We start from the raw sequence: 27,911 nt of genomic DNA, 5'->3' as shown, positions 1-27,911 counted from the left end.
GCTTTTGTCAGAACTGTCTTAAAAATTAAGATTTGATTTTCTATTAGATGAAAAACCCAACTATACACAAAAATCAAAGTAATCCATTTTAGTAAGAAAACAACCACATTTAAGCAACAGTTTCCAAATGATTTATGTTTGTTTTTTTAACCTTTTGGCACATATCAAAATACATGAAATGGAATGTTATTAGCACAAACATCACTGAGAGGTCGCATCACATTAAATGCTGATGTGACTGTACGTCTTCACAAAGGCCACCATTCCTTTATAACCGGAATCACAGTCTCATTTACTGATTAGAAAACAGTAAAGCTTAATCAGTTTACTTAAAATGAGTTTGCCTTCAATATGGAAGAAAAAAAAGCAAAAAATCTTGGGACAATATTCGGATGTTCATCAGCGGACGATCCCTGACTATTAGCATTCAATCTGAGACTGGAGCTGTCGTCTTAGACTGAGCGTGCGGCGGTGGAGCTGCTGCATCTGCTGCATTCTCACTCGCTGGCGAGCCAGGTTCTGGGGAACGGGGTACCGCTGCTGGCCGCAAAGGAACCGGTACGGGATGCGGAGGTGGCAGGCGGCCGCTCGGCAGCGAGGCTGAGGCAGAGGAGGCAGCAGCAGCCAGCGCTTCTTCTCGGCGGAGTAACGGTACGCGTCCTTGCAGTACTGCTTCTCGAAGGCGTGGCTGTTCCTCCAGCCGCCGACGATGAAGATGTCTTCGTTGAAGTGGCAGACGGCTGCACCTTCCACGCACAGGGCCTCTGAAGGGAGGCTGTCCAGGATTTCGTATGCGACGGTGCCGCCTATGCTCAGCTGAGCGGCCTCAGCTGTGGTTTTGTAGCTTTTGGGGCAACAGGAGGCGGTGTGGTAGAAGTTTGTGGAGGCAACGGCCATTTGAAAGTGGCAATAGTTGTCAATCAGAGGTAAGGATTGCACTTCCTTCCACCTGAGAGTTTCCGTGTCATAACAGGTGATGACAGTGCTCAGGCCGTCGTCCTGCTCCGTGTCTACGGGGGTCCTGGCCGTCACATACACAAAGCGATCCTCTACGCTCACCGTTTTCACGTCACGTAGGATTTTCGGAGCCGGCTCCAGGCTGATCCACTCATCCTGCTCGGGTTTATAGACCGCCACGTCCTTGAAGCCTGGACTGAAGTTTCCGTGACCCCCGATGCTGTAGAGCACGTCTTTGACGCAGCTGAGGCCGAACGAGTGCTTCCGGGTGGTCAGGGAGCTCACCTGCTCCCACCTGTTCAGGCTGGGGCTGTAGCGTTCCACAATCTTGGCGAAGCTCGGCTCCATGGAGCCAGAAACGTAGAGGTGACCCTCGCAGCTGGCGATGGCGTGTCCATCGAGGTGGTTGTGAATATGAGGCAGGTTGACCCAACGGTCTTCATCAACAAAGTAGCCCACGCACTCACTGAGGTACTCTTCACCTTCTGAAACCCCGCCCGTCACCATGATGACATCCATGTACTGGCCCCGGCGTGGCTCGGTTGCTGCGGCGTAAAGAGCAGCGAGCTCTGCTGGCTTGTGGCTCTCGTAGCAAATGGCGTGAAACTCCAGGGCGCCGGATACCAGCTGCTGACACGCCGCGCTGCTCGCCACAAGGGGCTCCTTTCTCACCACACGCATCAGGTAGGTCGGAGCGATCTGAGCCAACCTTAAAAGCTTAAACAGCTCCTCGAAATGTCCCTCCCGCTCCTGCGCGTCCTGGTTGACCCACTTCACGACGGCCTCGAACAGCTGCTGCTCGGAGTCCACGGCGATTTCCGAATCCGACAGCCAGTCCCGCACCAGGTGGAAGGGGAGCGCGTCAAACTCGTCGCAGCGGACCACCCTGTGGAAGTTTCTCCTGATCATTTGGGCGGCGGACTGAGCCAGCGGGTCCAGAGAGTACATGTGTGCCAGGCTGTGCACGGCCACACAGTTGGACAGGGTCACCCTCTTTGAAAGGAAATCCGCACAGAAGCTCTTCAGCTGCGCCAGAAGAAACCTGCCAGAGAGAAAACTTCATCTGATCATCTGCTTCCAGGTGGAACCCTTAAAAAATGCTGGATTGATTGAAGTCAGTCAACCAAATACCAGGCACGGTAACACACCAAATAACTTTGTTTGTGAAGAATTGCACTGCTAAAGTCATTGATTAATAATGAGCTAAAGCATGTGAGAGGAAATCTGCACCGCTTTGGGTGGTGTTACAGCCACATTACCTCCACCAAAGGAGCAAAATAATCTTTCAGAGAAACAAGAGGTGGTGGTAAATAAAAGTATCAGTAAGTTGACACCTAAAATTGACATTTATTTTGAAAATCCACCTCATTATTGCATAAGCAGTTGTAAGATTGAAGACAAAAGACAAACTTTTCATTCAGAAAAATGCAGGACTTTGGTAAATGAAGGAATTGCTGCTTAATATCCACTAAAATTCAAGTTAACATTTAGCTAAAAACAACAACAACATTTTATATAACACATGCATTAAACAATCAAAGATACAGAATTCTGAGATTAAAGTCACAACTTTCTATACTACTTTTTTTTTCTTTCTCCATGGCCCTAATCCTCTTCTGTACAGGGATTCCTTCAATTTCACTGAAAAAGGTTTTTAAAAAATATGCAAACAATATTTCCACAAAAACTAGTCTGTATTAATCTACGTTACACTGTAATTACACTATTGAAGGTTATTTCTGTGAGCTTTGGTGTTACCTGGCTTCCAAAATTTGTATATTTTTTTAAATATTAAAATAAAACTATAAAATAAAATTATTTCCTCCAATTTTTAATTTATAGCCACAAATGAGCATTTCGTGTGCACAAATGAATATTTTTTAAGCTATTACAATTTTGTGTGCAAATTAGTATTTTGGGTGCACAAATGAGTATTTTAGCATCTTTGATTTCTACTACAAAATGATAATTTCTTTCCTTTTTTGTTAATGTCATATCCAGGGCTAGTCTGTGAAGTTTAGTTTAGAGTGAAGTTGTGAAAAACAAACAAATGGGGTCATCTGACTAAACCTGCCTGACCAGACAGGAGTTTTGGGTAAATAGTGATGAAAGTTTTACTGTTTCAGGGACAACAGTAGTGAAGATCATCATCATCATCATCATCATCATCAAAATGGGGTTTAATTTTGAAAATCCCAAACCTGTCCGCGAGCTCCAGGACTTGGTGAACATTGGCCCTGGTTATCCGAACTTCCCCCGTGTACATGAACTGCACCACGTTCTCCACCGTCTGGGGGTCCGGGCCCTCCTCCGAGCTCCATCCTCTCAGCTCCACCCTGCCGGTCAGGGACTCCACAAACTGCCCCCCCAGAAGGAGCGCGAAGTACGGCGACGCCGCCCACAGGACGGAGCGGTGGGCAGAGACGGTTTGCGTCCTCTCTGCGTCCAGCTCTCCGGACGTCAGGACCAGGGTCACGTCGCAGAAGCGCCCGGCCGTCCTCTGCTCGTTTTGCTTTCGAGAGAGCTCCGAGCAGTAGGCCGAGCAGGTGAACTCCTCGGCCTCCTCCTCCTCCTCCTCTTCCTCCTCCTCAAAATCACCTGTTAGCGCTTCCTCATCATTGTCGCTGCTCCGGCGGCAGCTGTCCTCCGCTGGTTCCACCGCCGCTGCCATTTCCACGCCGGGAGGGAAACTGTGAGGCGAATGCAATCTCCGAACTACTTCTGGGAGCAACTCATGGGTGTAGATGACGCACGTCAACAAACATTCGAAGACGGACATGCGTGCGCAGCGTCTGGATACCGGGACTGCAAAGACTACCTGTTAACTCCAACTACCCCTGGCTGCAGCCTGCAGAATGGGGCATCGTTGTGGAATGCTTTGATTGCAGAGGAATGTGAACACGCTGTGGAATGTTAGCCCCGCCCATGCTGAGGCCGTCTTCTTCTTTGGTGGTTTTACAAGTTTCCATGTGCAATATTGCCACCTACGGGTTTTTAAGTAGTTTTTCCTTACTGTGAAGGGGGGGTCTAAGGGCAGGAATATCAGTTTAGCTTAGTCTTTTTTGTTAAAGTTTAGTATTATCCTAATGCATTCTTTGTATTCATGATCCCTTTTTCATTGTATGTGCTAAAATAAAATAAACATATTTAATTGAATTAGGGAATTTCTACCATGATTCCTGCCTTCTTATGCCTTTTACAAGTTTCCATGTGCATGTATTAGGGAGTTAATGAATTTTGTCTGGCCTCACGGACCAGGAGAAAGTATGTGTGGCCGACTTTTATCCTTCGACGCACTTAAAATATGTGCAGACAATGGAGCAATGTGGAATTTCCACAAGTTTGTGTATTTGAACGGACGTAAATAAATGCAATTAACCGCCTTTAGGATATGTACAATCATGTTTTAATAATTTTCTCTAGAAAAATGCCCCCTTTTATAAATGGCTACAGGAGAAAAGGGCAGCAAAGCTGCTGACTGTAACATTAGTTATTAGTTATTCTACAGTCTGTGATTTACTGATCAATGGTTTATTGTTATATGTAAAATTATATCACGTTATAAAATATTTATCACACATAGGTTCCACAGATATTGTGTAATAACTGTTGTGTATTTATGCTCAGTCTCACACATCTCAAGGAGTGTATAGTCTCAGGTGGGTTAAACATTTAAAGTAAAAAACCCTGACCCCATGCTAGACATGCATGTGTGGGTTTCCTCCGTGCCTTCCTCCCACTGTCCAAAAACATACTTAATAGGTAAATTGGTCACTCTAAAAAGTCCATAGGTGATTGTGGTCCTGCGACAGGCTGGCGAGCCCAGGGTGTCCCCTGCCTTCAATAGCAAGTGCCAGGGATAGGCTCCAGCAGCCCTGTGACCCCAAAAGGAATGAAATTGAATAGAAGATGAATGAATGTAATGCTACAGTCATATAGCATTATACATATACCAATATGAAATATAAAAAAAATAAAACAGAACACAAATACAGCAGACACTGGGATTTATTGTTCCTCAAAACAAACATAGACCTTTAATTTTTTATTGTCCATAATTTCAGAACAAAAGGCCTCAAAGTCGCTGAAAAACTGGAAAGAAAAAGTGAAAAGCTCCCTCAGTTCCATCAATCTCTCATCTTCGCTCATGAGGGAGCAGGTTTGCAGCTCTTTAAGAATATCCTTCTGTTGTTCTTGATCCACCTTCAGAACATCTGGCAGGGAACATCTTCCTTGAAAGGACTGCAACTGGCACCATTTGGCTGCCTCAATGGTGCCGTGCAGTAAAGCATCTTCTTCCTGCACAGAAAAAAAGGTCATTCTTAGAGCAGATACTGGAGAAGGCGACAAATGTTGAGTTCAAGAGGATCCATACATTCCTTCCTGTCCCACTGCTGGTCATGTCACCTTCCCCTACAAAGAGAATAGAATGAAAATGAAAAGATAGAAATGACACTAACAAAAGACCCTGGACATCCCATCTCCTAAACTTTTATAATAAACACAATATTATATTATATTTGAAGGGGCATCTCAGGTCACCTCAATAATCTATCAGAGACTGAAAGCAGAGAAAACTATGTATGTGTACAACAGCTCTAACTTCAATAGTTCCTGATGAGATGGATTCAGAATGCATCTTTTTTATTGAAGCACCTTCCTCCTGAAAGTGGCAGAGGGATTAACAACAACAGCCTCAAAGAAGAGCTTCAATGTGTGCCTCATGAATTCAGTGACCTCCTCTCACCTGGAGTTCCCGCTCCTCCTTTTTCTGGCCTGCATTCCTTCTTCTTCAGACCTTGGTGAATCAATGAAAATGAATGTTCACCATCAAAATTTTAATAAAAAGGTCAATTCAGAGTTTTCAGTAAAATATGTAGTAAAATATTAAGGATTTTATAAGTGTGATCATATGAAGAGCACTTACGGCATTGGAAAGTTTGTTATTAGGTGCAGACACCACCGTCTCCTAATTTGCTTCATGTTTTCCTTTGAATAAATAAATACAGAGTACGTCAGTTTGTGCTTCAACCCAAGTGTCTTGAATTCACTCGACACAAACTGACCAGAATTTACACACACCTCACTGAAATCGCACTTAGTTCCCGTGACGATGTACAGAGCGTACTGAAAGTCAAAAATTACATGTTAATATTTTGAATCCATGTGACATTTCTAAATGTTATCTTTATATACCACGGTCACTTACAAAAAAGATATAAATATTAACCAGTTTTTAGTCCTTAATTCTTGTTATCACTTTTTAATGCACACACTGCAGCCAATCAGTTTTCACCCAGCGCATGTTATAATTCATTATAAAAACCTTATTGACATTGTAATAAAGTTAGGTATATGTTGTATTGATCTTTATTGAGGAGAACATTTAATGTCCATGATCATTTCTAATCATTTGTTTTTGAAAAGCCCTGGTCTTACCATTATGACAAACACGCCACAGTTGTTCGAGCACCCTTGCTTCGCCAGACCCTGGGAGTGTGTGAACAAATGTTTTGATTAAAGGATAGTAATCAAATAGAAAATTTTAGCTGATGCAATGACAAATCAAACCGGAATATCATTTCTGCCAAGTGTCCTCCAGGGTCCAGGGAGAGGAGGTGTGCAATGTGTCTGGAAAAAAGCACATTGTAAGTTAACAGAAGAAAATAAAAGCACAGTATTTTTATATATTTACACAAGAACTCCAATTGAAGCGAACTCAGGAAAAGGTGGGAACTTGAGTCATTTATTGAGGTCAGAGGGCTGTGGTGGTGCCAGAAGGTGCTGAGGAGGAGCCACTGTTCTGGCCTCTGGTTTCCATCTCAGTGTTTCTTCTTGATGAGGTGCTCCCAAATGTTTTAAAAACTGTGACCTATTGAGCACTGTTGCTGGACAATAGCAACAGTGAAAGTGGGATGTACGTCGGCATCCTAAGCCACACTTGATGACTGTGAATTCTAAATGAGGAATGATAGGAAAATATTATTTACTTCTGTCTTACACTCTTCACATTCATAAGACTAACGACGAAGCTGAAGTTGAATCAGAAACTGTATTAAATGTAATATTTATTATCTAAAATATAATTTAATCCAGGTTTGAGCAGTCCAGGTCTTGTGTTTTTTTTTTAAACAAATATCCGGAGCCAACTTCAACGCCGTGCAAAATGCTCATAGAAATTAGATTTTGATTACAAAATAATACAGGGTAATACACATACATAGTCCCGTACTTAAATTTTTAGGGATTAGGGTGGGAATTCGGACACAGCCTGGATGTACCTTTGTGTTTCACAGAAGAATGAGTTTCCATGTGGAGGACCATTGCATGCTCTGCATCCATCTTGCAACAGCAAAATGGACATGAGAAGACGTTGTTTTGTTTTATCGGCGTTGGCTTGTCGCCGTCGATTAAAACTGTAACGTGTCTCTATATAAATACAGAAATAATACAGGTTAAATAAACAAAAACAAAAAAAAAAGTTTTACCGACATTGAAAAACACAAATAGCTTTACACAAAACTTCCAGGCAGGAGAGCCGAAAGCTAAACTAACTAAGCTTCATCATGCAAACGTGAACCACGTAGAACGGCAGGGTGAAAAAAGAACAAATACATTTGAAAATACGAAATAATAGCCTTATTTGCCTTGTAAAAAAACAATTGTGGTGGAAAGCAAGCAATAATCACAACAAGAGTTTTCTTTTAATTAACTTACCGTTTTTTTTGGATGTGTTCCTCCATTTTCAAAGTGTCTCTCTGCGCGTGGAAACAGAAGAAAAACAGCACTGACTTCGTCGACTTCTTCTTGTATTTAAAATGGCGGCCGGCAACAACGACGAAATGCATTACCGCCACCTATTGTGTTGGAGTATGACATTGCACCATTCAAATTTTCCTCCCCTCTGTTCTCTTCCTTCCTCATACAATTACCAATGACACAAAATGTGCTCCACTGATTCTTCCCCTTTCCTGCAATCACAACTGCACTGACGCAGGTGAATCAAAGGCACGGGCTCAACGTGGGCGGGGTAAACATTCCACAGCAGACGGGCTCAGCATGGGCGGGGCTAACATTCCACAGCGTGTTCACATTCCTCTGCAATCAAAGCATTCCACTACGATGACCCATTCTGCAGGCTGCAGCCAGGGCTTACTCGTTAGTTCTGCATACACTTCCGTTCAAACGTAACCTTCTTTGTTTGGTCAAAGAGGATAGATATTAACAATTCATTTTTAACTAACCACCGCCATGCGCCTTAAAACATTGAATGTATTTTTAAAGTAGAATTTAACGTTTTCTTTTGGCCGGCAGTTCTGCGCATGCGTATAACCGGTTTCGATTAAACTTTCAAAATAAAATGACAGGATACATAAGGTATAGATTTTTTAAAAGTTTTTTTTCGTATCTTCATCGGAATGTGTACAAAAACAAAAAAGGGAAAAGAAAAATCAACTATTAGACCATAGTGCAACAAAGTTCTTATTTTCTTTAGTCCAATCACTTCTAAGTAATCAGCATCCCTTCTACAATGTTATCCTTTCCCCCTATATTTCATACAAAATGTTTGTTTCTAAAATGCAAATATACTGTGCAAAAACAAAGGCATATTTTTTCAATCACATTCCACTCACCCATTCATCACCACTTTCTGCACATTTCAACACAAATGAACATTTCCCGAAGAGACAAAAAAATAAGACAAAATGAAAAGTAAAATAATCTTTATTTTTGTGCCGTTTACAAAAACAAAGCATTTTTTCACAATTAAATAAAAACAGCGAAACAAAGATCAAACAGCAGGCGTTACATGAGCAGGTGCAAACTGTTATGGTGGTGATGATTTATGTTAAAGCTGGTAAAATTCGTCATGCAACTGTCCTGGTCTGTTTATTGTGCAATACCACCCCCACCCCCACACACACACAACCACGAGGACAGCAAAACTGCTTGCATGGTCCCTCAACAGAAGATTCACAGAACTCATTCATTAAGCATTTCCTTCTGTTTCCTCACAAAATAAAACCAGAAAGAGTACACAAATGATTTTGCATGACTTTGAGCAAAAGGACTCCTCCAATGGAATTAACTGTTTTGTGTAACCAGAATCATGACACAAAGACATAGTTTATTATTATACATTTTTTTATAAAGTAAAATTTCTGAAAATCCACTTGGAAAATGTTTAAATCCCTCTGAAGACCATTTCTTTAAGTCAGAAATTTCCAAATAAAATCTAAAAGACTTAAAAAAAACAAAAAAAACTTCAAACATAGATCTAAACATGCTTAAAGATTAGCACAAAAAGCCAGAAACGTCAAGAAGTTTCATGTGACAACAAACAAATGTTGCTCATAGTAAGTCATTGTTAATATTCAGCAGCAGGTAATACAAAAGTCTACTGCTGTGGAGCCTAGATTTCACAATAAGAGCTTCTTCTTTTATTTTTACCGACAGTTACAGGATGGATATGCTTTTGAATCCCGCTGTCATTCAAACACATAAAGGTATCTGGGCAAACTTACGTCACGATGCTGCAGTTCCCGCATTGGTTTGGCTCTTTACTCAACACTAAATAAGTTATATTTCTATGTTTTTCAACAGTTCGCGTTTAAACTACACCTAAAAAAAATCGACTTCCCCTTTTTTCCTCTGTAACTTTAGACAGAAAACTATCCTTCGGTTCGCCTCCAACCGTGTGCCTCAGTTAACCATGTCCAGTTCAGGCGATGCTGCCACCGTTCTGCCATGCTAGACTTTACATGGACATGTGTTCAGGAAGCACATAAGAGATGTCGTCCCATGGGTGGCGGTAGAGACCCTGCTTCAGCCTTTTCTGGTCCAGGTAATGTCCTGAAAGCAAAAAAAGAAAAACTTTAAACATTGCATCTTCTGATGTAGTAGTTTGAGTTTTGACTGGTGGACTCACCAATGAAGCCCATGCTACGACCAAGGACAAAGATCCCATTCAGAGCGCCAATTTCCACAAACTCGTCAGCCTCGTCTCTGGAACCGGTTCAACAGTCATGTGAGAAACACTGGTGAACAATGTGCTCCAAGCAATACACACGGAAACATCTGAATTTACAGAATTGTAATTATACTATTTAGTGTCTTTCATTAGTGTAGTTTAAAGTAAACAGTAAAAAGATTGTTATAAAACCAAAAAACCCAGTTAGAATTGTTGCAAATACACAGGATATCTGCACTTTTATAACAGTAGACATTTTTACAGAATAAAAATCAGACTGAATGAAGTTGTAGTGTTTGTTTCTGAAGAATTCCTCATTACTTTTAGGAGTTCTTGACATCAATGACAAAAAGAACCCCTTAAAAGCAAACGGAAAAGTGAAGCGAATGTTTTCTTTTTTCCCCCTCTCCAGAAGCGCGTTTGCTTCTCTTACCGTGTGAAGCCTCCGCATGTTCGAAGCAGGTCCACAAAGGAAACGCCAATAAAACCGTCTACATTTAGGATCAGGTTTGGTTTCTGCAAAACGGGAAAGGAGAACGTATTCACCCCTTTGTGTGAAAAATAAATAAGCTAAAACATTGAAAAAGAGAGCTTTTCAATGTCCCATGGTGTCTAAGTCCCTTTGCTTTTACTGATAGAGCACATATTTAAAGAAAATTAAGCTTAGAATGGCATTTTTGAGTATTTCTTTATTCAAATCGCTGCAAATCAGCAGCAGATGAAAAAATTCAATTGGAAAGAGTATGTGATATGACGTAGAAAACATGCTGGGCGGGGCACAAGTTCCCTGCACCGCCCTCCCCTCCTAAAGCTGCGTTCACACAGAGCGCAAATCGCACGACAAATTTGTGTCAGCCAAATTTAATGTGTTCATAAGCCTGACGCCCCAGCCGGAGTGGGAGGAGCTACCACCACACATGTCCCTGCACTTTGTCCATGTTTGGCTGCACTCTTTGCTGACGTACCTTGGAGGTGGTGATCTTCTCCACATCAAGGGCGTAGTCCAACAGCTGTGTGGAGGGGAAATGCTGCTTCACAAAGTCCTTCAGGATCTGCACCCGCATGTCTGGATTGTTGATCTGAAATTTAAAAAAAAGGAACAATTTACTCCACATCTTTGTTTTCATTAGTTCCCCTACTGGAAAAACAGTCATCCTTTAATTTTAAAGCAATTCCTGCAGTGTAAAGTTGAGGGATGCTTACTGATTTGACTCGGTGTCCAATGCCCATGATCAGCTTCCCATCCTTCTTCATCTTGTTGACGAAGTCCATGGGCAGCATGCCGCTGTCAAACGCTTTGCTGAACTGCTTTGCAGCAGCATCCAGAGCACCTCCAAAGCGGTCTCCCTGTATTTCAGATCAGACATATATAGCTAAGTTTCTTTTAATTTTAAGGCGACTGCCTGCACAAAGCAGAGACTGCTAACAGGAAATTGTGACATCTAGTAACAAAAGTAGCCGAGTCCTGTCGTTTAGACACTAGGAATATGTTTATATATTCTCCATTGACTGTATATGAGAACTGGACCCAGTGAGTGTGACATCACCCGCAGAAATTGACTTACTTCATTCTGGCCCAAACCAAATGAAGTCATTTCAGTTACCGTACTCATTTCACGACTCAAATCTATCTCTGTTTCTTCAAGACTTCTGTTTGGTTTCACCAATTATGTTCAGAGGCTATTTGCACGATTCTGATAAATCTCCTGATTTTATTATCAAAATATTATATTCATAAAAATAAATATAGCAATACATTTCTTTGAATTAATTGCTCAAATTATTTAGACACAATTTTTCCCCATTAGCAACAAAAAAGCCAATAAAACCATCATCTATCCTAGCTCTACAGAATAACATGTTACTTTTATACATTTTTTTACATTTGAAAAACTGATTTACAGTATATTGTTCTTTACTGTATGTCATGCAAACTTTCTGAATAAAAAAAAAACCAAAACATTATCTTTGCAATACAAACATGGCGGCATGTTGGAGCCAGACATCGCCAGTTAGCATTGATTGGTCCAAGTGGGTCTGAGTCAACATTTCTATGGAAACCACTCTCGCTAATCAGGAGTGAGCTTGTTGGAAGTCCACACCCCTGCAATTTAAAAGCAGGCTACACAAAATCAGTCAAACATTTCATACGTTTAACATGAGACCACATACTTCTATTCAGGCATCTGATTGGCAAGTTTATATTTTAATATCACGAAAAAATTAGAATTAACATGTTAAAAAAAGGTTGCAGAGCAAGAAAGGTTATTCTGACAATTAGACTGAATAAAAGTAGTTAATTTCTCAATAGAAGTCTACGGGTTTTTGGCTTCTTGGAACCAGCGGCTACTTCCTTTTGGAACGCCAGTGGGAGGGGCCACTCAGTCCAGTTCTCTTATACCATTATATGTAGATTTAATAAGCAGTACTGACAATGGTGAGCAGCCCGGAGGTGAGGCTGGAGATCAGGTCTTTGCCAGCGCGAGCACAGACGATGGTGTTGTGAGCGCCAGAGACGGCAGGCCCGTGGTCAGCCGTCACCATCAGACACATCTCGATGAATTGGCAGGCATAGCGTGGTAACCTGCACAAAGGCAGCAAAAACAAATGTTACTTTGATCCTCAGAGCTTGACATCCTGCTACCAGTAGTCTTACTGACCTTCGCTGGAACCACAGCAAGCCCAGAACTCCTCCTATACCCATCTCCTCTTTGAAGACCTCAGTGATGGCCATGCCAGCGTATATGAGCTCCTGTCCTCGCTCATCACAGATGCTCGTCATGAATGAAGCGGGTTTACGAATCAGACCCAACTCCTTCAAAGATTCACAGGGAAGATACCCAAACATTTCAGATTTTATCCATAAACACTCAGTAGTAAGAATTGATCCGTTCTTACCCTAGCCCAGGAATAATCCATGGGTACTGTAGGTGGAGGAACCTCCTGGGCTGGAACGATGGTACCGTTGGCCACCAGTTCATCATAAACGGTTCTGTCAGATATTAAGAGAACGACCAGATAAAAATTCTGAGGATATTTCAAGATAGACTTCGTGTTTTGATCATATGAGGAATTGCCCACCTGATGAGATCTCCCAGCTCATCGAAGCTCTTGGGCACGTAAGCACCGGCGTCCCTCAGAGCCTGGTTCTTGGCCATTGCAGTTTCGGACGCCTGGTTGGCACAAGCTCCTGCATGACCGAACTGAACCTGAAGGGAGGAACAGAGTTAGAAACACTCAAAAAGGAGCAGCAGGAGGGCCTCCAACACAACGAACCTCTGAAGCAAACATGGTGGCGCAGGTTCCAATACACCAGCACACCACAGGCTTGGTAATCCGGCCCTCTTTGATGCCTTGGCAGATTTTGTATTCATCAGTCCCTCCAATCTGTTTTATAGAGAAAAGGGGATTAAGACGGTGAAATCATATGATGATTACATTTAATAAAAGATATTTGTGGATTTATTTTCACCTCTCCCAGCACCACAATCATCTTAATCCCTGGGGTGTCCTGGTATCGCAGCACATGGTCCATAAAGGTGGAGCCTGGATATCTTAACCAAGAAAGGCACAGTTTATAGATTTCAAGAGGCAAAAATAATATAAAAGGTAAGGTTTTCAGCAGGATTACTGCTTGTCCGTATACCTGTCACCTCCAATGGCCACACCTTCGTAGACGCCGTCTGTAGTGCGTGAGATGATGTTGTTCAGCTCGTTGGACATGCCTCCAGATCGCGACACGTAAGCCACGCTTCCGGGTCGGTACAGTTTAGACGCCAAAATGTTGTCCAGCATCCCACCCGTGTTTCCGATCTTAAAACAGCCCGGCTTGATGCCACCAACCTGCAAGGCCACGCCGGACAGGTTTCAAGGCGGGACGTCACCCTTACAAACCCAGCTCAGTAAGAGGATTCAGTGTGATGCAGCTCCTTACCGTGGCAGGACCGATGATAGTTACTCCTTTCTCGTCGGCCATCTTGATCATCTTCCTGGTATGAGCCTCGGGAATGCCCTCAGCTATGATAGCAATGGTGTGGATCTAAATAAAGAAACAAATCATTCAGAATAGATTTGTGCTGATTTGCTATAAATGCACGAAACTGACATATTTCAAGGTAAAAGCAAGACTGCTGAGTTACTCCTGCTTGCAATCAACTGCAGAAAAGGAGTATTCATTGATTTATTTTTATTTTTTGCTTTCTAAGTTTCTTCGCTGTGTGTTTACACAATGACACAGACAACATTTGCCTCTAAATAAAATGAGATGACAGCACAACCGAGCTGGCTTCCCTGGATTTAGCCTGAGCGAAAATGAAGATCTGGGCTCTGAACTAGCAAGGCTCTGGAGTCAAATGGAGGAGACGGCATCAGCAACAAGTTTGCTTTGCTTCCTCTGATGATGACATCAGGTTTTGAAAAAGTTAAGTTGCGAGTGTTCTGCAATACAGAAACGATTAGCAATTAGCATTAGCACAGTGTGCTAACTTCTAACGGTGGCAAAATTAAACAGAACAGTCTTGGAAGTGTGCGAATTGCTGTGTGTAAGCATGTGTCGTCGTCCCCCCCAATCGTATAGATCGATTAAGTTCGATTCTGCCTCAGATAGATCAATCAGGTTGGATAGTTGATTAATCATAAGACCCCTAATTTGTAGTGTGTCTGTGATTTTTCAAAGACTGTATTTTTTTTAATGAGACATTGGTACATGCTAAGTCGGAGTCTAGACGCGTTTGTTTACATTACTGTGGCTGACCTGAACACTGCAATAACATGTCCGTAACACAGGTTTTGTAACTTATGCCCACCTGATGTCCTTCTAAAGCCAGATTTCCTTTATTGTGACTTTAGGTAGCTCCAGAAAACATCTGGTAAACTTTAAAGACTCAGCAATTTTCATGTTAACAACACCATTCCACTATTGACTCTCCAACGAGGAAATGTCTGAGCGGCCTTACATCAAACATGGTAGTAGCGTGCACACAGCCCACTGAAATCCTTTTTGTTGCACATATCGGTACCTGTGGATACTGCATAGCCTCCACTGTGCTGTCGAAGGCCGAGCGCAGCGAAGCAAAGCTGATCATGACGTCCACCTGTGGGTGCTTCTTCATGGCATCCGCCATGTTTTTGTAGACTGGCAGGAGGATCTCTTTGTGACCCCAATAGAACTTCTGCTTGTGATCTCCACTAGCAGCAGGAAAATGAGAGAAAGTTCTTACATATTTGTTCTGAAAGGTGTTCACAAAGTTGGGCATCAGTCCCTGTAGTTGAATGATAACCTACGTGAAAGGGTACACCATAGCAGCCACAGAGGGTTCCTCCCGAGAGCAGACGTAGTCAAAATCCAGCATGCCCTGCACGGCGCGGGTCTGCATGCCCCAGACGATGGCCTTGGTGTGCTTGCTGAACAGTGTGGTTGCCTTGGCTGGTGGAACAAAAAGTCCAAAAGACAAAATGTGAGCGAGGACAGAAAGACACAATAAAGCTCGGCACAGATGCACATGAATGTTGGGAAAGAGGGAACGGGAATACTAAGAGGAAGAGCGTACAGAGAAACACAGAAGGAAGACGGCTCATCCAAACGTTGCAATTTAACAAATTTACTTAAAACATGATACATACTATTTCTATCACAAGCTTTGTCAAAGCACAATTTATTAAACATTCTTATGGGCTGACAAATGCAGATTGGGATATATTTTTAAATACTTTGATGAAAATCTTGTTTTTGCTGTTTATTAACATGTTCTTGCAGCATATTTTGCTGTTGGTGGACAGATGTTAAGAAGATTTAGCTTAAAATTGCAGTATTTATTTAAAGTGTTGTAAATCAGAAGTAATAAAAAAATTGCCGTTTGAACTGGGCTGCCACAAGCCTCACTGCTCCGCTCCATTCTGATGCGTCCACTTGTAGACAAATAGTTCTGTGCAAGTCTTTGTTTTCCTCATCCGAGCTGGAATCTGGATCTAAACTGTATGCTGGATAGCTCCTATACTGCTTGCCATTTCCATTGTATGTCTAATGTTAGGCTGGGGGTGTGAGGGGCTGTAAACTAGCGGGAGAGCGTGTATATGGAGCGGTCTCAGTTATGGGTGATGGGAAAAGTGGGCGGGGTTGCTCCATTCCAACGGTCCCACCCACAACCCAGGTGAATTCCGCTCTTCAGGAACTATATCCCAGAAAAAAACAGTTTTTTTTGTTGTTGCTTTGTTTTTAATTTTGGCTAAAAAACAAACATTATCATAATTAAAAGACCATTGGGGACGCTTTGAAGATAGATCCAAAGATGAACGGAGTGAGTCTTTTAAGTCTGTAATTCACACGTGTCGCCTCTCTTTGGGACAGAAAACTAGCCTTTGAAAGACTTTCTGATCCAAAACTATCTTAAAGTAGTGAAGCACACCTGAGTGACGACACATCTGAGACCTTAGAGACAAACACTTCAGGTCTCATTCAGCAGCACCTGTGCCAAATTAGAAAAAATAGCCGTTCCCTGTTTTATGTTCAAATAGGTTATGGATCAGATCTTTTTCAACTGATAATTAGTATTGATTACATTTAAAAATGTCCATTTATCAAATGCAAAACCCCCTTTTCCTTAGAGAAGGTGTTTCTACAGTTTTCTTGATTGTAGAAGTTGTCATTTATGAAAAAAATGTCACAATAAATGGTGTGTTACTATTTATGCAAGTGAATGTGGGCAAAGCTCACGAAGGAAGGGTTTAAGGAGGTTTGGGTTGGGATGCTGGGGGGGTGGGGGCTGCCATCGTCGTAGAGCCACACGGCGACAAAAGGGTCAAACTCTGAGGGGTCGATGGATGAAGTTCTCTGGCAGACAGAGAGAGGAGTTGTCTATTCCAAGTGTTTTTATCTATTTCACTTTTTTTCTCTTATGAATTCATCCAAAATGTTGGACATGTTCTCACTTTTCATGTTATCTGAATCCAGACACAAAAGAAGGTTGGACATTGGATTAAGTTGAGTTAGTCACACCTAACAGACCATTCTTTTGGTTTCACGACCAAAACAAGTTGTAAAAGCAGCTCAACCACTTTTCTAGTTAAAAGGTATTTTACTTTTTTCATCCAAAAAATGATTCCTTTAACTGAGAGCTTTAGGATTAAGCTGACTTGACTGAAAATCCACATGAAGTGCTTGTTATTGGTTTCTCAGGAAGTCCTTTACATAAGTTGAGACTCTTTTGAAAACAAGCGGGAAAATGCCTGATCAGCAGGTCAGTGTCAGGGAAAGGAAAGCCGATCCCCTGAAAGCGAGTAAGGAGGACAGAGTATGAATGTTTTAAAACCAGAGGTTAGCTGAAAAAGGGAACAGAGGGTGGAGAGGTCAGGCCAGGTTTTTCACACCTTCCATACCTCCGCTGCAGCTAGAAGAGGCTTGGGCTTCTGTGACAACATAGGATGGAACAGAAATTAAGGCAGAAGGAGCAAACAAAGAAAAAAAAAGACAAATGAGTCTGGCTTTTGGACACATTTCCTGCATTCACTGAACACTCAAACACAAACAACCACTGCAGAGAAAAGAGCATGGAAAATCAAATAGCTTCCCAGCATGCCTTTAGTTTGTAAGTCTGAAAACACAAGTGTCACTCGTACAGTTTTTTTCCCCAATTTGAAGGCCAGGAGTTCAAAAAGAGGCAAGCCAGTGAAGGAGACGGAAGCAGAGGGTGGCACACCTATCACTTACCTTTCCAATCTCCTGTGACCACATTCTTCAGAGGCCACAGGATAGAATGAAGATGGTCTTAGAAAAACAAGCGTGAAAGAGTCGCAAGTGAGTCAACAGTTTGAGTAAAATTAGTACAGAAAATGGAGAAAAAAACAAATAAATGTATAAGGGGGGGAGCCCAGGTGTCAGAGCAGAAGAGAAGACAAAAGCAAGAAAAGGAAAAAAAATGAAAATGCAGAAATGTGTAAGTAAAACCTGTAAAGTAGCTTGAAAGGAGGGTTGAATTTCATTACCTGCTGGAAGACCTGCTTTGGACTTTTTTGCAGGGCTCACATCGTTGGGCGTCTTGGGCTCGGAGAAGGAAGCAGTTCTTGTGTTAGCCGGAGTCTGATGAACAAATTATTTTCAGAGTTGGAGTTGTGCAAATAATAATAATAATAATAATGGATAGGATTTATCTGCGCTTTTCAAGACACCCAAAGCGCTTACATTATGTCCATTATTCATTCACTCCTCATTCATACTTGGTGATGGTAAGCTACGGTTGTAGCCACAGCTGCTCTGGGGCAGACTGACAGAGGCGTGGCTGCCAGTTCGCGCCTACGGCCCCTCTGACCATCACCAGGATCATTTATGCGCATTCACACACCAGTGGAGCCACACTGGAGGCAAGGAGGGTGAAGTGTCTTGCCCAAGGACACAACGACATTTTGGCTGGTGGGAGCGGGGATCGAACCGCCAACCCTTCGATCATTGGACGACCCGCTCATCCACCTGACTGTCGCCCAAAGAACGAATGCATGAAAACAAATACTGATAGTAAATGATGACCAAAGACCACATTTGGTCAAATGAGGCCATGAAACTCAGCACAACAGGCCACATCCAGCCCATTAAACCATGTTCACACAAATGAGCCAGAAAACAAACGATCTGGACTTCTCAGTTTAATCTAAAACAAATATTGAAACTGCCCGCAGTGTGTATGAGAGATCAAACTTTTGTCATCTTAGCAAATAATAAGTTCAATAAACTTAAAAAAGAAAAAGAAAAAGAGGTCACCATAAGCCGAAATGTAAACATTTTTAATAATCTCATTTGAGAAACTGTCAAAAAAAGGAATGGAGCCAAAATATCTTTTGGGGGTTAAAAATAGTTCAAAACCAAGAAACAAAAATAAAAGGAAATCATTGGTGATTCTTACATTTTCATACAATACGACTACAGACAAGTTTTGTTCGAGCAATCTTCCCGAAATGTAAACACGCCACCAGGTTAATTCTATAACCACAACCAAAGTTGTGTGGACTTTTATGAGGCTGCCGTATTGGGAGAATTTGGAACTAGAAGTTGTAGATTTTGAACAGCATTAGTGTCAAGAGCGCACAAAAGTGGCCGCCCTCTGTTCCTCGCACATTTTTCACCGGAATGTGAAAAGTTGAATAGATAAGATAAAATAAAGATACATGAATCCTTGGCTTAAGCTTAACGAAACGATATGACATACAGTATGATACTAACAAATTACTTTTGCAGATTCTTCTTAAAATCACCAAGACCTGTTCGTCATCTCCACGCGCCCGAAAAAATAAAATGGTTGCTATGGAGATAAAACTAACAGAACCCTTTTTTTCCCCAGTTCTGACTAGCATGTCTTGGGAGAGTAAGGGGAGAGTAATGCGGGTGTAGCCACAGCCACTAAGTGAGATTGTGGCTTTAATTGTTATTATTACTATTTTGTTATTGTTGATTAGCTGTGTTATTAAGAATTTTCTTTTTCTTCCACTTCTGGCATTTGCATGTTGGAAATAATGTAATTAAAACATTTTGTATATTGAGTCCTCTGAAATGAGGGAAACACTTTTGATAAAATGAAAAGAGGAATACCACAGTGTTGTTGCTAGCATTGAGCAGGAAGTTGGCGGTGTGAGCAGCCATAGGAGGCAAGTTCGGGATGGGCCTATGTCCCATAGCCATCCCAACGATGGCGGTCATGTGGGTCTCTGTTCCAAACACATGGATTGGAATGCCCGTCGTCTTCCCTTCATTGAAGAAAATGAGAGAAAAGGGTTAAATTATTTAAAAAATGTATATAATATAATATAATATAATATAATATAATATAATATAATATAATATAATATAATATAATATAATATAATATAATATAATATAATATAATATAATATAATATAATATAATATATATTCATGGGTTTTAATCAGCAAATTGGAAATTCCTAAATTCAGGAGCAACTCACCCACTTCCCCCATCACTCTTAGGCCCTCCTGGTAGTTGGGTCCACCACGTCGAACAAATATTTTCACCTCATGCTCTTTCAGAGGCTCCTGATTATCTTTAATGGCCCTGACAATGCCCTGAAAAGGAAACAGATGTGCAAAAATATAAACTGTTAAATAAAAATCTCCATCATGTGAACTGAAGAGTATCAAAGCACATTTTGTAGTTTTTTTTAAAACTACCAAAATCTCGTTATATCGTTTACACAGCAAAAATATGGAACAAATGTGAATGTTCTTAAATAAGATCCTTTAAAAGATGATTTGAGCAAAAATATTGATTCACAAAGAAATAAGAAAAAAGGTTGAACCAACTCAGGATTTTACCTGTTTTTCCATTTATCTGAAAACCTAAAAAAGTGACATTTATAACATTTATTTCAGAACATAAAAAAAGTCACCTTAAATGTGGCTGCAACGTTTGTGAAGTTTGCAATACTCCCTCCAATGATCAACACTTTCCCTTCAGAAGGAAATAAATAGTTAAAGACTAAAACAACAACAACAATAAAAAGGCATTTAGACATTTCCTTTTTAAGTCACCTTGAGGGTGTTTCTCCCGAGTCATGAGAGAGAGGATGGTTTTTGCGTAGTCATAGGTCTGCTGTTCACTGGGTGCTCCGGAGTACTCTCCATAATTGGCCAGCTCATCCACCCCACCCAGATCGCAGATGGTGTCACTGATGAGGAGAGGGGATCAAAAGTCAAATAGCGTCTGACTCAGGCCGCTTTTTTCTTCTTTCTATTTTGTAACCGGAAAAACATTTAGGGTGTTTCCTGCATTTTCTTTTTTGAAGAAGGGACAGTCACTAAACCCTGGTGGGCTGTAAAATGATCAAGTCATAAGGAAGCACACAATCTGTCACACGTCAGTATTATAACGGGGTGTAATAAATTTCATTTGAGTCACGTAAGAAGAAATCACCTGTAAACCACTGATGCTCCTCCTCCGGCCACCATGGTCCAGATCCGGCCTTGTGGATTCAGCAGGGTGAGCTTCAGACTGGCACCGCTCTTTGCATCCAGATCTGCTATGTAGGCTTCCTAACGACCAGGAAACGTGGCAATAAGTATACCCCACACAGGTGAAAAATGGCAGATTTGAACAATAAAAGCCAAAAGCTTGATAGCACTAAAGTTACTATGACGTTTGTAATAAAAAGGGCCCCACCTCCGGGTATGCCTCTCTGCCAAACGGAGGGGGAAACTCCACATCACCCCACTTGGACTTGCAAATGAAATCTGCGGTGGCATCTATTTTTGCTGCCATGTCGAGGACGTACACTCCATCCGTAGTGACGACTGGTTACAATGGAGATGAAAAAAAGGCAGATCATTTATATTCTGTGACCAACACGAGCTGAGCTTTATAGGGAATAAAAGAATTACCGAGCGGGTTGATCTCCAGGTAGGTGAAGTAAAGGTCTTCATACAAATTGAAGAGTCCAACAATAAAACTGGCCAACACTCTTCAAAGAGGAAAAGAGAAAACAAATCCAAATTAACTCAATGGATGTAGACTTATTGTATTTTTTCAGGCTTAAAGCTTTTTTCTTACGAGCTCAAAAAAGTTGATTTTGAACAAGATAGGCCCTTTAATTTTTTTTTTTTTAAATCAAAGAATTTATGAAGCTCCTGAAGATATTTATCTAGCATAAGAACAGGACAGGCTGAAGTCCTTTTTGGATAAAAATGTGTATAAACATACACAAAATTGTTAAGAAAATGAATTTTGAAAAGAGACAACAATGTGGATTTAACCCCTTCATGCCTGACTATTTCCAATTATATAAATAAAATTCTTCTGTGTTTTTTCCTACTGTGTCAGGGGCGGAGTTACAGCGGATCAAGAGGGGCTAGCTATTATTGACAAAGACTACAGTTTAATCAACACAAGCTTTTTCCACAACTTCCTACCCCTTCTTGTCTTCAGGAACATAGGAGAGGAGCTGCTCTTTGACCTGCTCCTCACTGATCTTCTCATTCACTGCAACCGTTAGCTTCTGCGCCTTGGCGTCCACGTCACCCACTTCCACTCCTCCCTCATGGTGGAAAAGCACGATGTCGCCCTCGCGCACGGCGTAAATGCACACGTAAAACTCCTCCTCCTGAAGATGCAAATGAGGAAAACAGGCATTTTTGCAGATGGTGTGACATTAAGGGTAAAGGAGGACAAAAGATTTCTTCAAAAGACAAAAATTTAAACTTGAACATATCCTTACATTTATATGCAAGATGCTTTTTATTATTACTAAATTAGTAGGATAAAAACTAAAAACAAAGATTTACTGGATCTATCACTGTTCTACTATGATTGGAGCTTCTAAAAATACTCAAAGTGTTTTGTTGTCTTTGTCAAATGGATCCATTACCTGTTTATGTGGCACAAAAGGCTCAATGAGAAAGTTCTTCAGGACACCTTTAGCCCTTCCCACCTGGTGAAGACAAAATTTAGTTAGTAACACCTTTTATTTAGGCAGAAAACTACTTTTTACATTTGTAAACTTTTAATTTCACTTTTACCATGCAACACATTTTCACAGTAATGGAAAAACAGGTGGAACTTGCTGATTTCTTCTAAAAATTCCAGTGTTTTTACACATATTTGCACTAATATAATTCCTGCAAAACATGTCAGCAATTTAAACAACCTAAACCAGAATATTATATAGTTTTTATTTCAAATACATATAGCAGGTGATCATATACAGGTATACAAGCCATCACTTACATTGTGATGTAAATTTCATATTCAGTAAACTACGTCTGTACGAAGTTCTGCTCCTCATGTTGACCATTTACTGAGGCCCAGAATAACTCGCCCTCTGACCTGGCAGATCAAAACATGAGCCGGCAGCATGTTGCCACACTAACCCATACGGTGGAGCTGGAGGGGCTCCCTCTCCATTCATTTTAACAAAACACTACAATTATTTCAAATAGAGTGGTGCATGATTGAGTAAACCGCTAGAAAAATGCTTCATTATTTCTGGATTTTCCAAAAAAAGAGGCTGTCCACTGAACCCTTTATGTGTTTTTTGATTAGAAATGTTTTCTCACTTTTCTTTTGCTTTAATCTGAGACCGAGGACAGCACTGTATTAAAGGGAGTGTCTTTTTTTTTTGTCTTTGTACAGCTGTGTGATGGATCCAACAACCTTCTGTTGGTATAACCCACTTCTCACGTATCAACAGCTGGACTAGACTTTGCCTTTTTATCCTCCCAGTTCATTTCGAGCATGACTCCTAGATAATACTAATAAAATATGTCTTTCTTTCTTTCGACTCACAGTGGTGTCTTTCATAAGGTGAGATTTGACCCAGTCTTTGACCCCCTGCAGGTCCAGGTTGATGCCAACAAGGCCGAGCTTCCCACGCCGCTTGATCAGCTGATCTGGCTTCACCACCAGCCGCTGAATACAAAACACACACACAAAAACAGATCTTTAAACTCAAAGACAGAGTATTACGGACACCATAAGGGAAAAGTAAATAAGTGTATAAGAATAAAATTGTGAGAATAAAGTCATAAAATAATGGGGAACCAATCAAAATTTCCAGGGAATAAAAGAAATAAGGAAAAAGTCAAAATTTTCCGTAAATATAGTTTTAAATTATGAAAAAAAGGTCAAAATTTTATGAGACAAGTCATAAAGTTATGAAAAAATAAATACCGGTATATACATCTCAGCATTTTCAGAAAATTAACATTTTACAAGAGTAAAAAAATCCATTCAATAAATTCAATATCATATTATATCATTAGATATTATTAGATATCACATTGTAAAATATCACAATAGAATCAATTATTTAAAAAATGTAACTCATAGGTTGTAACTCATTCTTTTTCAAAAATAAAAGTAAAATTTCATAAAGTCAGAGAAGGACCAGCGTGATGTCCTGCAACATGAATTTAACAAGTTATGTTCAAATATCTTTGTTGAAACACTAAACAGTTTATTTGCACAAAAAACAAAACTTTTCTTTGTAAAATTACAACTTTTTCAAACATAAATGTCCAACTTCATTTTCATAGAATTCTCATAATTTTACAACTTTATTGTTGTAAAATTTTGACTCTCATAATTTTTCTACTTTATTCTCAACTTTTGTCTTTTCCGGTGGTCATAGTACTCCGTTGTACAATTCAGGTTTCAGAAACAAAATCTAATGCAATGCACGTTTGCAAAAAGCATATATGCACAGCTGAGTTGATGACCTCAACACTGTGCACGCAGAGTTATTAAGCCTTGTGATTTATCAGATGTGGAGTGGGGGTGGGGTGTGGGGGTGGTGGTCAAGGTTATTCTAAACTTGCGAGACAGTCTTACTTGGGTCAGCAGCCATTGGTGCTCCTGAGTGAGGCGGTCCCAGTCTGTCTCAGCAGTTACAGTCGCATAGCGAAAGCGGTTCTGCACAGCTGCCGAGGTGTTGATGTGCTTGTATAGAAACTCTTTCCCCGTCTGTTCCGATATGGCTTTTGCAGACATCGCAGCGCTGAGGACAGTACCTGGGAGAGAAGTCACCATGGTCGTTATATTTTTATAGTAATAATATGTATATATTTTACTTTAACCTCTTAAGATCTGAGCTAATATTGGAACAAACCCTCTACACATGTTGTCACATAGCCCCAGTTAAGAAGAATTAACTACTGTGGTCAAATAATCCAAAATGTGGACGCCAGGTCTGAAGAGGGTCAGGGTTTGAAGGAAGTTGACAAAAGAGACTTTTTTTCATGATTCTTTTTTATAGCACTTTGTTTTACTGTGTGAATAAACATCTTCTACAAACTAAAATTAGTTTTATACAAAATTAATTAAATAAAAATACATCCCAGACGTGGTACCTAAAGTCAATTAAGAGTTGTAGAGAAACCGTTATCTCCTGAAATATTTGACAAGCTACAATTAGAAAAAAAACACCCAAGCGCAGCAGGTTAAACTGCTAAACTTCAAATAGAAAGAAAACAGAAAATCTGATTATCTGAATCTTCACTAAATTGGGAAGAGATGCCACAATTCTCAGTATGTTACACCATTGAACTGGATCCCTAGTGCATATGTTTGCCTATGTTTACATTGAAAGTGTCAAACACACCTGTTGTTCTGCCTTTTAAAATGATTTATTGTTTTATTACATTAGAAGATCCAGAACAGACAGACTCTGGGATCGTTTCTTCTCAAAAGGTGCCAAGCCACCTGAATTCTTGTCCATTCCTTGCACATTTGTTTGATTGTTTCTCTTGTTTTTAATCTGCCTTTTATTCTATTTATTTTTCTGTATGGTCTGCCCACTTTAAAGAGAGCAGTCCCTGTATCGGATTGTACCATGTATAAAGGCTTCTTCGTTGTTACTTGCAATTGGCAAATCTAAAAACATATTTTTCTAAAATTTTTGCCTTTCAGTTGTCGTTTTGTAACACAAATCGAGCCAAACATGACTGTGAGGTTTCAACTGAATTGTGTGGAAAAGGAATTGTTGCATCACTACTGGTCAACCTTTTTTAGGTATAAAAATCCAAGTGTCATCAGTTGAGAATACGCCAAACTGTTTGTTAGAAACAAACAACCCCAAAATGCAAGAAAGAAGACCAACTTTCATCCAATGTTAGGTATTTTACAGCACCACTACTTGAGCGTTAAGCAAAAATACTACAAATTTTTTTTTATTGCTATAGTTTGGACCTATAAAATTAATGCCACCACAATATAATAGAGGTGCCAATATTATGCAGTTTGGGAATATGATGCAAAAGGAACCCACACAATCCATCATACATATAAATATAAAAAAACATTTAAGCAAACAAGGCAACAACCCATTCTGCAAAAGTTAGTATAAAAACCAATACTAACCCTCCTAGTCCCAACTAATTCCTTTGTCCCACACACAAAAAAAGCACTTTCAACGTGGCTGTTTGTCCTGCAGTATAGGCATAGCAAAAAAATAAATTCTACATCAAAACAGGTTTTTACAGACTTCCTTGTTATTCCTGTTTCCACCGTGACCAGACCTGCTCAGTGAGCCTTGCCTCATGATCAACTACATGCATTGGGATCCTATTGGTTTTGGCTGGATGCTTATTAGGTTGCAACTCCAAAGCTCAGCAATCACCTTTATGACTCGCCAGCTCAACCACCTGCCTCTGTTTAAGAGATAACACTTTATTGAGGTTTATTTTGCCCTTATATAAACATTTTTGACCTGAATTCAGAAGTATTTGACAATACATGCAGACTATCCTGTCAGTGGTCTTCCAGAGGAGACAAGTCTCGGTACTTAGCAACGACATAATCCACAAATCTATTGTCTACTAAACTAAGCCGTTAAATTTGAGTAACTGTCCGGGAAGGAATCTAGCTTTGGGGGGCAGCAGTATCTCAGAAGTGGACCAAACCGGGCTCTTCTATGACAAACTCGTGGGGAGTTTTGACGCTTCTTCGGTGCCAACTACCTTGCTAGCTGCATCATTTGTGTTAGCCTGGCACGCGCGTATGAATGAACCTCTGTGTCTCCAACCACACCCACTCCGCAAACTTATTAGCTTAGCAAGAGAGGTTTAACACACGCTACAAGTTTTTCCTGTATGTATAAAACAAAAAGTGAATTTGACCGGGTTTAGTTCTAAAAATAAAGTTGCTGAAGATAAGTAAAATTGTCAGAAGGGACCGTCCTGCTTTTAGCCGCGATAAAACACTTCTCTATATCAGCCTAACGCTTCTTTGACATTAAACATTATGATATATGTGTACATTTTTGTTTACATTTTTTCTGCACCTCCAAAGAGTTTGCTATTAAACCTGAGAGCATCTCTCATGAATGATTGTCCAGCAGAAGTCCTGTGACAGAAGCTAACTCTGCTGTAGCAGAAAGTCGATAAAAGGCCTAGTTAAAAAATAACTTTAAATTATTGTTTACCTTGTCAGTGATAACGCCTTCTTGAAGCAAAGGGTCGTCCGTGTCCAGAAATAGGACGGTTTAGGAGTTACAAGATTTATACTGGAGTGGTTTTCTGTCAAACGCCTCGGCAGTCTCTCTCCTCCTGTCGCACCATAGTCTGGCGACCGATTACACGTCGCTGCTGCCCTCTGATTGGCTGGATCCTGAACATGTGACAACGTCAGTTCCGCCTACCCACCTGTCAATCTCGAGGTAGCTTTTTTTTTGTTTTTTGTTTTCTTCCTTGTTATTTGAAAGACAGTTTTAATTATTTTCGACTAACAATTGTATTTTTAATTATATTTTAAAAAATGCTTTATTTAATCATTAGTGTTAAAATTTATAAATGGTTTTCATGACAATAATGTGTAAAACATTAACAAAATGGGATGCCCTGTAGACAAAATATGACATCTATGTTTAGCATTAAATATTTTGTGATTCTGTAAACACATCTAATACAACCAACAGCACAGCTGAGAATTTTTAAAAATGAATTAAGCTACAAAAAGGTGTATTGGTTTGGGATAAAATCTTAGGGACCTGACTGAAGATAAGAATTTATTTTTTTTGCATTTTAACAAGAATCAAAGACTTCTGCTTTTACCACTGAGGCTGGAATACCAATTTAAATTTAGGCAGCCACTTTTTTGTAACACTGGTTTTCCATCCAGACTGGGAATAAAATGCTGCCCCCCCCCCCCCCTTTTATGACCAAATAAATAAACCATTCATGTTAAAATATGTTTGTTTCTAAAAAATGCATTTTTTCTTATTCTAATGTTTGTGTTTTGTGGATCTTATTATGCATAATAAAATACATGTACGTTTTTATTGTTGTGACCACTGATTGATGGTACCCTTCTTAAAAAGAAGTCTAAAGGGTATATAACAAAATATTTAGTATACTTATTTCCCACCATAATTTGCTAATAAATTCTTTAAAAATCAGACAATGTGATTTTCTGGATTTTTGTCTCATTGTTGAAGTTTACAAATGATGAAAATTACAGGCCTCTCATCTTTTCAAGTGGGACTCGAACGATCTGTGG

General features: G+C 40.4%; 2 protein-coding genes across 7 annotated transcripts; both read right to left on the bottom strand.

Annotated features, from left to right (window-relative positions):
- Nucleotides 1-152: 152 nt before the first annotated feature.
- On the bottom strand, nucleotides 153-4,002 carry LOC101160193 (kelch-like protein 11). Its single transcript, XM_020710284.2, has 2 exons — nucleotides 3,159-4,002; nucleotides 153-1,999 (listed from the first exon to the last, which is right to left on the bottom strand). Exons 1-2 carry the CDS (start codon nucleotides 3,734-3,736, stop codon nucleotides 421-423), a joined length of 2,157 nt encoding a protein of 718 aa, XP_020565943.2. The 5' UTR covers nucleotides 3,737-4,002; the 3' UTR covers nucleotides 153-420.
- Nucleotides 4,003-8,664: 4,662 nt separating this feature from the next.
- On the bottom strand, nucleotides 8,665-26,998 carry LOC101160440 (ATP-citrate synthase). Of its 6 annotated transcripts, none has more exons than XM_023949193.1 (30): nucleotides 26,839-26,998; nucleotides 24,249-24,427; nucleotides 23,205-23,327; nucleotides 22,288-22,350; nucleotides 21,833-22,023; nucleotides 21,305-21,384; nucleotides 21,087-21,217; nucleotides 20,841-20,959; nucleotides 20,459-20,595; nucleotides 20,317-20,378; nucleotides 19,876-19,993; nucleotides 19,503-19,657; nucleotides 17,909-18,002; nucleotides 17,634-17,690; nucleotides 17,294-17,332; nucleotides 15,212-15,353; nucleotides 14,947-15,115; nucleotides 13,863-13,967; nucleotides 13,575-13,771; nucleotides 13,401-13,482; nucleotides 13,205-13,315; nucleotides 13,010-13,137; nucleotides 12,827-12,920; nucleotides 12,589-12,743; nucleotides 12,362-12,512; nucleotides 11,132-11,275; nucleotides 10,894-11,007; nucleotides 10,362-10,444; nucleotides 9,887-9,963; nucleotides 8,665-9,810 (listed from the first exon to the last, which is right to left on the bottom strand). In XM_023949193.1, exons 2-30 carry the CDS (start codon nucleotides 24,405-24,407, stop codon nucleotides 9,716-9,718), a joined length of 3,375 nt encoding a protein of 1,124 aa, XP_023804961.1. In that variant the 5' UTR covers nucleotides 24,408-24,427; nucleotides 26,839-26,998; the 3' UTR covers nucleotides 8,665-9,715. The 6 variants fall into 6 exon arrangements, with proteins under 6 accessions (XP_023804961.1, XP_023804962.1, XP_023804963.1 ...); XM_023949194.1 differs by having other exon boundaries at nucleotides 17,303-17,332; XM_023949195.1 differs by lacking the exon at nucleotides 17,294-17,332.
- Nucleotides 26,999-27,911: the final 913 nt, after the last annotated feature.

Source organism: Oryzias latipes, chromosome 19 (genome assembly GCF_002234675.1).
Source record: "Oryzias latipes chromosome 19, ASM223467v1".
NCBI lineage: Eukaryota > Metazoa > Chordata > Actinopteri > Beloniformes > Adrianichthyidae > Oryzias > Oryzias latipes.
The sequence above is the reverse complement of the archived record's forward strand: the minus strand, read 5'-3'. Positions and strand labels throughout refer to the sequence as shown.